The 14,551-nt window shown below is 42.1% G+C and overlaps 1 protein-coding gene across 6 annotated transcripts in view; it reads right to left on the reverse strand.

Annotated features, from left to right (window-relative positions):
* The window catches only part of LOC122543355 (polypeptide N-acetylgalactosaminyltransferase 6-like), an 88,317-nt gene that overhangs the window by 15,979 nt on the left and 57,787 nt on the right, over positions 1-14,551 (reverse strand). For all 6 annotated transcript variants that reach the window (XM_043681954.2, XM_043681950.2, XM_043681948.2 and 3 more), the window contains 3 exons: positions 12,055-12,255; positions 10,180-10,311; positions 2,353-2,454 (listed from right to left, as the gene is read on the reverse strand). In XM_043681954.2, coding sequence (XP_043537889.1) covers positions 2,353-2,454; positions 10,180-10,311; positions 12,055-12,255 — 435 coding nt within the window. The remainder of the gene's footprint in view (positions 1-2,352; positions 2,455-10,179; positions 10,312-12,054; positions 12,256-14,551) is intronic.

A 14,551-nucleotide genomic window follows, 5' to 3' on the forward strand; every position in this document is an offset into this window, starting at 1 on the left:
CACACTTGGAATACAGTGTTCTGTTCTGGTCACCTCATTATAGATAGGATGTGGAAGCTTTAGAGAGGGCAAAGGACATTTACCAGGATGCTGCCTGGACTGGAGGGCATATCTTATGAGGTAAGGTTGAGGGAGCTAGGGCTTTTCTCATTGGAGTGAAGGAGGATGAGAGGTGTCCAAGATGATGAGAGGCATAGATAGAGTGGATAGCCAGAGACTTTTTTCCCCAGGGCGGAAATGGCTATCACAAGGGGCACAATTTTAACGTAATTGGAGGAAGGTTTAGGGGAGATGTCAGAGGTGGGTTCTTTACACAAGGAGTGGTGAGTGTGTGGAATGCACTGCCAGCAGTGATAGTAGAATCAGATACATTAGGAACATTTAAGTGACACTTGGATAGGCACATGGATGACAGTACAACGAAGGGTCTGTAGGTTAGTCTGAGCTTAGAGTCGGATAAAAGGCTGGCACAACATAAAGGGCCGAAAGAACAGTATAGCATAGTACATAGTATAGCATATGACACCCAGGCTCGAACATAGCCTGCCCCTCTTCCGCGGTTATCAGCAGAGACAGCTCCCTCCACAGCCCGCTGCCTGGCCCTGTTCATAGCCAGCCTGGCCAAGCCCAGGAACAGACCCAGACAGAGGAGCTCTGATCTGACCACACCCCTCTGCACCAGGTGCCCATGGGAGTGTGGGGCTGAAGTGCAACCAAGAGCACAATGAAAGGTTTTTCAAATAACTAAAAAGGGAGTGCAGCCATCCACAATCAATATATACATGGTTCACGGACTCCACAGCACCCAACTGCAGTCTGTGAACCATCGCAATCTGCAGCTATTAGAGACTGCTATGTGGAACACCCTCCACCCTAGATCCCAGAGGGAAAGAGGAAGGACTCCCGAGGAGAGAGCTGTCCACTGGGAATCCCCATTACCTGGCAGCTAGTAAGCATGCCATGGCGGGTCCGAGTGGCAGACGTAAGAGTTGAGATAGATGTTGTGCAGCAGCAGCATGTGCTGTTTTGCCTCCTTGAAACAACACACAACACATACTAAGGAGGCGGCGCAGGTTTCTGAGGGAGGTTCAGGACCTTGGGGCCTTTGTGGAATTCCATCTGAGCAGGGGTACGTGCAGATGGGATTCCACCGCACACCTGAGCATCCTCCAACTGGTGCACAATGTCGCGTCTGAGCGCCACAGTTTTAAGGCACTGGATGGCAGTGGTTGATAGCTGACAATAACTGCCACTCCTGATGGAAGGTAGGCCCAACGTGAGTCGACCACGTCCCAGACAGTGATCAGGTCCTGGTAAAAGACAGGCACCATCCAGAGGGCGACCTGCAAACCCTCAGGTGATAAACAGGAGCTGCATGTCATAATTGAAGTTACGCACCTGGCAGAAAATAATAAGTCACCAGGGCACACCACCCAAAAGGAGGCTCAATGTAAAAGGTATCGCTGGAAGGCCTGAAGACGGAAAGTCACCATCTGGGTGTGACACACACCAGCGACTGACTACGCTCCTCAATAGGGAGACTGAAAACCTGTGCCAACCCAGTGCATCTTTTTGTCCCAGAAGAAATGAACCAGGAGGAGTGGTCAAAGGGACTAGCCGGTACCACAGCATGGCGGCCACCAGCTGGTTTATGACCAGCACTTAACTCCTGTAAGACAGCACTTGGAGTGGTCCTGCCCAGCTCCTGCCAATTCACTGGCCAAGATTCCTCAGCCAGACTAAGGTAGACTTGCAGATAGAGGAGATGGGTGGTATTCCAGCTGAACCCCTGTCACTCCTCTGGCAAGGAATCCGCCACCACAGACCAAACAAGAGACTGGAACATTTGGCCCAGTTGATGGAAGACATGGCCGAATACACCGTCTGGCATTTGCACATCCTCCCAGGTCAGCTGGGTTGGTGAACATGAGGAGCATGCTGTCTATGTACGCTGAAAGAACCACTGCGGAGCCAACCCCTACAGGCTCAGAGAGGCTCCACACACAGGGAAAAAGTCTACCCTAGCAGGTAGAATACCTTTTCTGTTTTGTGTTTACACCCATTTTTCGAATCAACTTGTTCAGAGAGATGTTATTACACACCTCTAGAGCAGGTGAGTCTTGAACCTGAGCCTCTCAGTCCAGTGGTAGGAACACCACCACTGCATCACAAGGTGGCATCCTAGGTAGTTAAGAGGCAGACATCTGGAAGGCTACATCACGTGAATAAAGCTACTATTTGGAAAATAATTGTGTCTTGTTTTGTACTTCACCATCTGACTCAGAACAATTTAGCACACAGATGAGTGGTTGATAAACACAGCTGGCATATTCAAATGACCATTCTTAGTACCTGGTTGCCTCCCATTCCATGGCATGGATACATTATCAGAGGTTTCCCACCATGATTGTTTTCCCCAACGTCCAGGCAGCTTCCTGTTCCCTGGTTTTTAATCTGTAAAATAACATGTAGCTGATGAAAAGTTCAGTTATTTTAGTGGCCTGCAACAATCAGATTGCAAAATTGTTGAATGGGAAGAAATATGCAGTGAAAAGTGATTAACAATGCACTAACCACCTTTCTAACAAAATAAAATCTGCACTGCCTGGAAGCTGGGTTCAAATACAGCCCATATTGATAGGATGAAGGATCTTATGGTATGTCAAACACTCTGCCTGAGACTGTAAGAAACTACAGCCCAGTCCATTATGCAAGCCAACCTTCCATCCATTGACTCCATGTACACTTTTCGCTGCCTCGGGAAGGCAGCCAACATCAAAAACCCCCTTCCCACCCCATTATAGTCTCTTCTGACCTCTTCCTTCAGGCAGAAGATACAAAAGCTTAAAATACACGTGTACCAACAGGTTCAAGAACAGCTTCTTTCCTGCTGTTATTAGACTGCTAAATGGACTTCTCAAATTTTAAATTTAATGCTAATCTCACTCTTTATGTGCCTTCTCTGCAGCCCTAACATTGTATTCCTCACTCTGTTCTATTACCCTAATGCAGTTTGTATGGTATGATCTGCCTGTACTGCATACAAAACCTTTCACTATGCATTTGATAATAAGAAATCAAATGTGGCATCAGTTGGGCAGTCTGTAATCCTGTGTTGAAGTAAATCTGGAGCAATTTGAAAAAGTAACAATGGGAGAATAGGACTGTGCCTATGCCACATTTAGGAATGCAAACAAAACATTCAGTCCCTCAAGCTTGTTCCACCATTCAGTTAGATCATAGCTGACATGGACCTCAACTCCATATACTCATCTTAAACTCCATTTCCCTCATTACCACCGCCCATCAAAAATCTAACAATTCTTAAATACCCCAATTATCCCAGCAACCACTATCTTCTTGGGGAGAGGAAAATAATTTTAGCATTCCATTACCCTGGTGTTAAAAATAGAAACCTTTGGTGACACAGTAGTAAAAATATAAAGGTAAAGTCACAGGGGACTTGGGACCTTGGGGCCCAACTACTGACAATCTCTATATTAATAACTTGGATGCAGGGATAGAAAGTACTAAAGTGCTTTCTCATTAGAGAGAGGGGACTGGTGGTGGTTTAACTGAAGGGTTACCACACCTTCAGCAAGGGGAGAGGTCGAGAAGGACAGTCCTTCATGGTAACCTCAGCCAGTGCAGTTATGGGGTGTAGTTAGCTCCGTTGGCTTGATGCCTGGTTTGCAATGCAGAATGACACCATCAGTGTGGGTTTGATTCCTGCACCAGCTGAGGTTACCATGAAGGACACTCCTTTTCAATGTTGCTGCTCACCGGAGGTGTGGTGACCCTCAGGTACTGGTGACCATCACCAGTCATCTCTTTCTCTGATATAGAAGTATACTAACTGCAACACCTGATCTGGATTTTATATGTTACTATCGTTATCACAATATTTCTAACCTTGAATCTCAAACTCGATAATTGAAAGTACATTTCTATAGCATTCATTACATAGAGAGAGGCACTTAAATGTTTTATAAGGCAGCTGTTAGCAAAATAGGCATGAAGGAGGAGGCAGAAAGTAATAAAAGGGGTAAACAAATGAAATATTGGGGGAGACTTTAGAACACTGGCAAAGAGGGCTGCTAAAAGAAGAAATTCAAAAAGGATGGAGTTTGAACAATCGCAACATTTATAGTGAACACTAATTTACTAAGGAGTCCAAAAAAATTAAAATAAATGCAACTATAAATAATTTATTATAGTTAAAAGGGGTTGAAGAGGAAAACACCCACCAGTAATTATAGACACATATGCTTCTCCCAAGACGTTTATTCCATAGATTTTAAAAGTAGTGTAGGGGAAATTATTATTGGGTTCAGAAAATGACAATTTGAGAAGTGTACCGAACAGATTAGGTAACCCTCCAATTTGTAGTCTCCCAAATTTGACCTTTTTGATGCTGTAGAACTTCAGAATGTGTAGGGATTAGGAACATTGTTAAAATTTGAATGGAATTTTGACATTGCTATGGGTTACTTGCATATGAATGCTTATTGCAGAGATAGGTCTTCAGACACTGCTAGCTGAAATGAATTAATATCTCTGCTAAAGGAGAGAGAGGAATGTTAAGCTATGTAGTAAAGCATCCGTGTAATAGTGCCCTGTGGCATAATTTCAACTGAGCATATGTTCCCAAAGCAGGAAAGGGACACTGCAATGTGTAGTTGGACCTGTGAAGTGAGTCATCATCTTGTTGGCAAGCTGTAACTAGTGGGGTGTCACAGGGTTTGGACCTCTGGGCCCAACTACTGACAATCTCAGTCTTAATAACTTGGAAGAAGGGACAGAAAGTACTATCGCTAAATTTGTGGATGACACGAAATAAGGGTGGGAAAGGAATAGACAATAGATGCAGGAGTAGGCCATTCTGCCCTTCGAGCCTGCACCGCCATTCAATATGATCATTCCTAATCAGTATCCTCTTCCTGCCTTATCTCCATAACCCTTGATTCCACTATCTTTGAGAGCTCTATCCAACTCTTTCTTAAATGAATCCAGAGACTGGGCCTCCACTGCCCTCTGGGGCAGAGCATTCCACACAGCCACCACTCTCTGGGTGAAGAAGTTTCTCCTGAGCTCTGTCCTAAATGGTCTACCCTGTATTTTTAAGCTGTGTCCTCTGGTTCGGCACTCACCCATCAGCGGAAACATGTTTCCTGCTGCCAGAGTGTCCAATCCTTTCATAATCTCATACGTCTCAATCAGGTCCCCTCTCAGTCTTCTAAACTCAAGGGTATACAAGCCCAGTCGCTTCAGTCTTTCAGTGTAAGGTAATCCTGCCATTCCAGGAATTGACCTCGTGAACCTATGCTGCACTCCCTCAATAACCAGAATGTCTTTCCTCAAATTTGGAGACCAGAACTGCACACAGTACTCCAGGTGTGGTCTCACCAGGGCCCTGTACAGCTGCAGAAGCACCTCTTTGCTTCTATACTCAATTCCTCTTGTTATGAAGGCCAGCATGCTATTAACCTTCTTCACTATCTGCTGTACCTGCATGCTTGCCTTCACTGACTGGTGTACAAGAACACCCAGATCTCTCTGTACTGCCCCTTTACCTAAATTGATTCCATTGAGGTAGTAATCTGCCTTCCTGTTCTTGCCACCAAAGTGGATAACCATACATTTATCCACATTAAACTGCATCTGCCATGCATCTGCCCACTCACCTAACTTGTCCAGGTCACCCTGTAATCTCCTAACATCCTCATCACATTTCACTCTGCCACCCAGCTTTGTATCATCAGCAAATTTGCTAATGTTATTGCTGATACCATCTTCGATATCATTAACATATATTGTAAAAAGCTGTGGTCCCAGCACGGATCCCTGCGGTACCCCACTGGTCACTGCCTGCCATTCCGAAATGGAGCCGTTTATCACTACCCTTTGTTTCCTATCAGCCAACCAATTTTCAATCCAATCTAGTACTTTGCCCCCAATACCATGCGCCCTAATTTTACTCACTAACCTCCTGTGTGGGACTTTATCAAAAGCTTTCTGAAAGTCCAGGTACACTACATCTACTGGATCTCCCTCGTCCATCTTCAGAGTTACATCCTCAAAAAATTCAAGAAGATTAGTCAAGCATGATTTCCCCATCATAAATCCATGCTGACTCTGTCCTATCCTGTTACTACGATCCAGATGTGCTGTAATTTCATCCTTTATAATAGACTCCAGCATCTTTCCCACCACTGAGGTCAGACTAACTGGTCTATAATTTCCTGCTTTCTCTCTTTCTTAAAAAGTGGTATAACATTAGCCACCCTCCAATCCTCAGGAACCGACCCCGAATCTATCGAACTCTGGAAAATAATCACCAACGCATCCATGATTTCTAGAGCCACCTCCTTCAGTACCCTGGGATGTAGACCATCAGGCCCCAGGGACTTATCAACCTTCAGACCTAACAGTCTCTCCAACACCAAATCCTGGCAAATATAAATTCCCTTCAGTTCAGGTCCTTTAGCCACTGTTATCTCAGGGAGATTGCTTGTGTCTTCCCCAGTGAACACAGATCTGAAGTACCCATTTAATTCTTCTGCCATTTCTTTGTTCCCCATAATATATTCCCCTGTTTCTGTCTTCAAGGGCCCAATTTTAGTCCTAACCATTTTTTTGCCCTGCACATACCTAAAAAAGCTTTTACTATCCTCCTTTATATTATTGGCCAGTTTACCTTCGTACCTCATTTTTCCTCTGCGTATTTCCTTCTTAGTAATCCTCTGTTGCTCTTTAAAAGCTTCCCAGTCCTCAGTTTTCCCACTTATCTTTGCTATGTTATACTTTTTCTCTTTTAACTTTATATGTTTCTTAACTTCCCTTGTCAGCCATGGCCGCCCATGCCTCCTCCTGGGATCTTTCTTCCTTTTAGGAATGAACTGATCCTGCAACTTTTGCATTATACACAGAAATATCCGCCATTGTTCCTCCACAGTCATCCCTGCTAAGGTATTGCACCATTGAACTTTGGCTAGCTCCTCCCTCATAGCTCCATAGTTCCCTTTATTCAGCAGAAGTACTGTCACTTCCGACTGTACCCTCTCCCTCTCAAATTGCAGATTGAAGCTTAATGTATTATGGTCACTACTTCCCAATGGCTCTTTCACTTCGAGGTCTCTGACCAATTCTGGATCATTACACAATACCAGATCTAGAATTGCCTTCTCCCTGGTCGGCTCCAGCACCAGCTGCAGTAAGAATCCATCTCTGAGGCACTCCACAAAGTCTCTTGAGGTCAAATACCATCCTGATTCTCCCAGTCTACCTGCATGTTGAAATTCCCCATAACAACTGTAGTAACATCTTTGTGACAGGCCAATTTCAGCTCCTGATGCAACTTACATCCGACATCCAGACTACTGTTTGGGGGCCTGTAGATGACTCCCATGAGGGTCTTTTTACCCTTAGTATTTCGCAGCTCTATCCACACTGACTCTACATCCCCTGACTCTAGGTCCCCCCCGCGTAAGGGACTGAATATCCTCCCTTACCAACAAGGCTACCCCACCCCCTCTGCCCGTCAGTCTGTCCTTACGATAGCACGTGTAGCCTTGAATATTCATTTCCCAGGCCCTATCCACTTGAAGCCACGTCTCAGTTATCCCCACAATATCGTATCTGCCAATTTCCAAAAGAGCCTCAAGCTCATCCATCTTTTGTCTAATGCTTCGTGCATTCATGTATAGTATTTTTAATTTGTTACTGCTCTCACCCTTCCCATCAATCCCTATTTCACTCAACCTTACAGCATGATCCCTTTCTGAGTTTTCTTCCTCATTGATACAGTTGTCTTTCTTGACTTCTCTTGTTCTAACTTTCCCTTCAATTTCCTTTTTAAACATCCAGTTTGTCCCCTCCCCCCCGCTACTTAGTTTAAACGCAGCTGTGTTGCAGTAGCAAACCTGCCTGCCAGAATGCTGGTCCCTAACCTATTAAGGTGCAAACCGTCTCTCTTGTAGAATTTATGCTTACCACAAAATATACCCCAGTGATCCAAGAACTTAAATCCTTGCTTCCTGCACCAGTTCCCCAGCCACACGTTCAAGTCCATTATCTCCCTGTTTCTGGCCACACCAGCACGAGGAACTGGAAGCAAACCGGAGATAACCACCTTGGACGTCCTGCTTTTCAGCCTTCTTCCTAGTTCTCCGAAGTCCCACTGTAGTATGTTCCTCCTCTTCTTCCCGACATCATTTGTGCCGACATGTACCACCACCTCTGGCTCTTCACCCTTGTCCTTGAGGATTTCCTGCACTCTGTCCGCGATGTCTTTCACCCTGGCACCAGGAAGGCAACACACCATCCTTAAATCCCGTCTGCTGCCACAAAAACCCCGGTCAGTTCCTCTCACGATGGAGTCCCCTATTACCACGGCTCTGTGCGATGTCCGACTCTTCCGCTCTGCCTCTGCGCCAACATTTGATTGACAGACCTGGCCGCCTTGCGAACTGGCAGTGTCATCAGTCTCTACGGTTTCCAAAAGCTTCAACTTGTTCCTGGCAGGTACTTCTCCCAGGGTCTCTTGCACCTGTCTCCTCTCTGCCTGCCTCATCGTCTGCTCTTTTCTGCTCTCTTCTGGCATGATTGGTGTAATAACCTTGCTGAAGGTCTTGTCCAGAAAGATCTCATTCTCTCGGATAAGCCTAAGGCCCTCGAGTTCTTTCATTAGCACTGCAATATGCTCGGTCAATAGCTGAATGTGCACACACTTTCCACACATATACGAGCCAGACACACCAGAGTCGTTGACCTCCCACATCAAGCACATAGCGCACTGAAGTCGCAATGAAGAAAGAAACTTGGAAATGAATATGGATAGTTTAATTGCATGGGTCATAATTTGGCAGAGGATGTTTAATGTGGATAAGTGAAAAATTATCCATTATGATCAGAAGAATAAAAAGGCAAGTTATCTAAATGGAGAGGAACATCAAAATACTTCCATGCAGAGGAACCTGAGTGTCCTTGTGCATGAATCACAGAAAGCTAGTCTGCAGGTACAGCAGGTAATGAGGAGGGCAAATGAAATTTTGGCATTTATTGCTAAAGGGATGGAGTATAAAAGTAGGCAAGTGTTGTTATAACCGTACGGTTGTATTGTTGAGACTACATCTGGAGTACTGTGTACAGCTTTGGTCCCTTTGCTGGAGGAAGGATATAATTGAATTAGAGGTGGTAGAGAGAAGATTCACTAGATTAATTTCAGAGATGAAAGACATATCTTACGAGGAGAGACTGAGCAGCTTCGGCCTGTACTCGCTGGAGTTAAGAATAAGAGGAGAATAAATTGAAGTAAAGACGACACTAAAGGGGATTGACCAAGCAGGTATAAAGCGGATGTTTTCCCTTGCGGGCCAATCTAAAATGAGAGGTCATAGTTCATGACAGGGATAGCAAATTTAAAACAGAGATGATGAGGAGAGATTACATCTCTCAAAAGAGTTATGAATCTGTGGAATTTACTCCCCAGAGTGCAGTGAACGCTAGGACACTGAATAAATTTGAGGACGGGATTGAGAGATTATTTAAAGGGTTATGGTCAGGAAAGTGCAGTCGAGGCAGAGATGAGATCAACCATGATCTTACTGAATGGTGGAGCAGGTTTCAAGGGCTGAATTGCCTACTCCTGTTACCAGTTCTTATCTTCTAATGTCACACTATTCATGGGAGAGAAAAAGAATACCTTGAGGATAGAAGGCAGACATGACATCTGTTGCATATTTTACATTATTCTGAAGCAATTTTGGCTTCACTATGTAATGTAGGCTGTATACCATGATTGAACCTAGATGAGTAGCAGTTTGGATTCACCTTTCTGTTGTGAAGCTAACTGAAGGAGGTTTTATCTATGTCACGAACTCCAAGACATTTGACATATAATTGCAACTGGAACAAAGCAAGGACAATCTCCTGGGTCACCATAAGCTTTTCAATGTTAGTGAACAGTCTTCTGTTTTATTAGTGTCACATCAATTTTGCACAAACAAGTGTGGTGCTCCCCCTCGTGGTGGCATTGGCTACAAACGCAACCTAATTTCAAGGTCCATTAACATTTTGCAAAGTGAATTTCAAAACAGGTTAGAAAGCATCACTGAGCTTCAAGTCAATTTTGCTTTAAACAGTCAAACACATGTTATTTAAATGCAGAATTTTACTTACTGCCCCATAACGCACTGGAGAGAAATCAGGTATAAAGATTTCAGGATACACGTTTTGCAGGTACCAGGTAAAGTTCTTGCATTTTATATGCTCCTTCAACTGAAACCTTTCTGAAAGATCGCCATAACTTTTCTAAAAAAAAGCCAGAGCAACAGATTGTTACTACTGAGGCTGGAGGAGAGCACCATTGGTCTAGTTCCACTACTCCACAAGTCATAATGTAAAGTTACTTCTTTCAATCATCTAGATGACGAGGTGCGTCAGATAACAAGATCTACTGATCAGGTTTCTCACTAAATATGTGATTTTCAAACCAAAACTTATTCAATAAAACTAAACTACTTTGTTAATGTACAATCAGTAATATAAAAGTATTAATGCTCATTCCTCTAAATATCCACACAATATATATTCAAACACTCTCTTAAGGAAAATAGGAAAGAAAACAAGGAGGAAAGAAAGCTCTTTTACTTTCTGAAAATGAAAGTCATTTTGGCCAATGGGTTATTCTTGAAGGCAAAAGGATAAAGCATAGAATGTTCTGAGACTTGTCCATAGCAGGCTTTCCTCCAACTCAACCACATAAAACAAGATCCTATTCAACCACTCACTGTTCCAAACAACCCAAGCTGGCGTCTACAAGAAAGCAGTTATCACCCATCATATGATATACAGGAAGCCTTGTTTAAAAAAAAGACTTTCGATGTCCAGTGAATTTTAAATAACCTGTTTTAAAAGAAGCCACACCAGGTATGTTCACAAAACCTGGGGGAGAAAATCCTTTTTCCACTATCCTTCAAAACCTAAATGCTCCAAACAATACTAAATATAAAACACCCTCAGCCATTTTCTGAGAGATGCCATGCTTCATCAAGAAAAAAAAATTGTGTTGAGATTTCAACTGGATTTTTATTTTACCCACTTTACACTATATTTTGGTCATAATACTCTGGTCTTGCTAAATTCTACTCCCACATAGTGGTTACCTTGGTGTATTACATGGAATGTATGCCATTATCATTGTGTACTGGAAGTGCGTCAAGTCAGATTGTCTGACATGGCAAGAAATGATAAGATAGTTGATCAGTCTAACAGATAAAGGGTGGTGGAGGCGAAGGATGGATGAGAGTGTGTGACAGAACAGAAGAAGATTATAACCATGTAAATGTTATAATTGCATTTGTAATTAAAGATGATCATTTTGATTCTATAATTGTTACATCCTTCTGATCAATTGATGAAAACATCTCTCTTCTAACATTATGTAAACTCCATCCATCCCCATAGCTGCCCTGCTATTGTATATTTGAACATAATGTTGTATTACATCTTTCAAGTGAACAAAGTCCTCAAACAGTTGTCATTTTTCTTCAAAATTCTATGGTCAAAGAAATATTTCTCACTCTGCTTTAATGGTTTTGTTGAATGCACCTGAAATTGTCCCTTGTTAAATTAAATTTTCCTCAGGATTTGCTCTGTCAACCTTCAGAAACAGTTGTTTCCTTAGTTACTTTGACTAAAGAACAATAGAATGCATTTTGGACTTTCACCTGTTTATGTTAATATAGTGAGCATTTGTTGGACTTTGTACTTTCTTTATTCATAGTAAATATATTACTATAGTTGTCAGTGTTTACCTGTGTCGAATATTCAGAAAAGGTATCTAGTAGTGTAATGCAAGACCATGTCAACTTCAGTAAGTTGCAATTGAGGATGATTAACCCAAGAAATACATAATGAGGATTCTAAGAGAGAAACTGGAACATAGGGGGCATGGTTTTGCTCACCTTAACCAAACACTTGCATTATTTGGTGGGGAAAAATTAAAATGATTACAATTGATGGTTTAAAAAAAATTCCAGTTGTATCACCCACCTCCTGTGCCATCTTTGCTGCTTGCTGATTTCTCCTGTAAAACAGCTCCTTGTAGTGATCCATCCAGACTTCAGCCAGGCGCACTTGGTTGCGGGCAATTACCTGCACACCTTTTGGGAAGCTGTGAGGGCTCTTGGTACGGAACACATGGCCCACCACCGAGCAAGGAATGATTTCCAACTGCCCACCACATTGCCAGACCTAAAACAAAGCAGTCAGACAATATGCCATTAGCCAATGCCAAAAATCAGTTAAAAAATTAATACAGAATTATCTTTGTTTGGACATATAGCCAATTGCCAGTTATTTTGGTTTATCAACCTTTTTCACACGGAATAAAACATGGAACAAAATAATAGATTTTATTTTCCCATTTGAAGAGAAAGACCCTTGGTTCTGGAACTTTTAAATAAAAATTGACCTCATTAAGATTGTAGCCATCTAACATACTGTTTAAATATATATTTTTGTTTGACATGATTTGGAGTTGCCGGTGTTGGACTGCGATGTACAAAGTTAAAAATCACACAACTCTGAAAGCTAGTGCTTCCGAATAAGCCTGTTGGACCATAACCTGGTGTTGTGTGATTTTTAACTTTATTTTTCTTTGAATAGTGGCTGAAGACAGCGTGATCAGAGGGAACAGACTGTGAGGGGTTATGGACTCAGACAGTGTGAATCATCAGTACAGGTACGGAGTTTGTTAATTAGTTGTAAAATGTATCTTCATCTTTTTCATGCTTGCATGCTCAATCAAGTTAGCTTCTCCAAGACTGTTGAGTAGTCTCAATTTAAAATCTATACTATTTCTTCCCACATCTCATACACCAACACTTCATCCAAACATATATGGTTTCACAGAAAGCAGCTTTCTGACTTTGGTGCCTTGATAAAGGAGCCAAATTTAGCATAAATTTCAGTAAACCTGCTCATCTCTTCCTATGCACCCTGCCAAAGCCACCCTACAAGCACATGTTAAGCATCCCTAAAAGAGCTTTCCCTACGTTATATTTCTTTACATTCTGTGTCTTCCCAACTTGATTGTGTTCCCATGAGAAACTATGCTGTACATTTTAAAAAAAACCTGTCTTCAGTTGTTAAACCATTTATAAAATCAGCACAGTTAAGGAAGGCCATTTAATTCATTTTACTCTAATTTAAAGAGAATCCATTTTCTACCACAACCCATTCATCGCACAGTTGAGTGTTTTCTTTTCAAAATGGTAGATAGAAAGAGTTTGCATTTAAATCGTACTTTTCACAATGTTATAGCAAATTAAGTACTTTAAGTGGATCACTGTTGTAATGTAGGAACTACAGAAGTCAATTTGCAGAGCAAAATGCCCACTGACATCAATGTAATAATTAGTTCAGGGATGAATACTGTCCAGAGCACTGTGGAGAAGTTCTCTCTCTTTGCAAAAGTGCTGTGACATCTTTTCTATCCACTGGAGGGGGAGGTAAGGTCCTAAGGCTAATGTTTCAGCTGAAATACAGCTCTTCATGTTCCAGAATTCCTTAAGTATTCAGGTATCAGACCCCATACTATTTTACAGAATGGATACTGATCCAGTCCATCAGCCAGTCTCAATGTCAAAAAGCTGACAAGCAGTAAAACAGTTGAGTTTTTAAAAAAAAATCTTTGGAATGAATCACTGTGACGTGCATGACAGTTCTATTTTGTCACCTTCTGATAGATTTTGCCTTAGCTCCACAAACATCTAACTCTAAGGCATCAGTTTTGTCAATTAACTTGGACATTCCATGTAGGTTTAAGTGGATAGAAGTGCTGCCTTCCAAAATGAATTATTTTTCACAGCCAACTAATAGGGAGCAGTTTTTATATAATGCTTAATTACGTTAAAGCATGTTCTATATTCACAAGCTTAGAGGAACAACATTTCAAGTGAACAAACCTGGCCCTTCCATTGTCCAAACAAAATGACTGCAAACGTGGCTTCATTTCCCTTTACTTGCAACTCCCTCAGCCAAGATCACCTTTACATTACTACTTTTGTAATTTTCAATTTTCATTCCAAATGAGACAACGATCCAGTTCCACTTCAAAGTATTAATCAATGCAGAATTAAACACCTCTTCCTTTAGATACCTCCTCTCTATATCTCATTAAAAAAAGGGGCTTCGTAATTTAGACAACAATCTGGGAGGGAACACTGATTTATGTTGCACAATTACCAAACATTCATGAATCTTCCCAAAAATAAAGCCAGGGCCATTTTTTGCATGGTTAAATTATATTGCTCATTGAATATAAATATTGCATTAGATGTGATTGATGGAGGATGTTTCAAGAACAGAATAAACTGATTCAGTGAGGAAACGGCTAGGATTGCAGTACCAGAGTCCAGCACACCCAACAAATACCCAAATTACTCAGTACCTTTAGCAGAGAAGATCAAAAGCAATTCTCAAAAGTGTCATTAGACAGAACAAAGAGACAAAGAAGAGGAGTGACCAAAGCTTGGTAAGGTAGGTC

This window comes from Chiloscyllium plagiosum, unplaced genomic scaffold, assembly GCF_037043375.1.
Source record: "Chiloscyllium plagiosum isolate Xiang-an unplaced genomic scaffold, Cpla_swu_hap1 HiC_scaffold_53X, whole genome shotgun sequence".
NCBI classification, from domain to species: Eukaryota; Metazoa; Chordata; class Chondrichthyes; order Orectolobiformes; family Hemiscylliidae; genus Chiloscyllium; species Chiloscyllium plagiosum.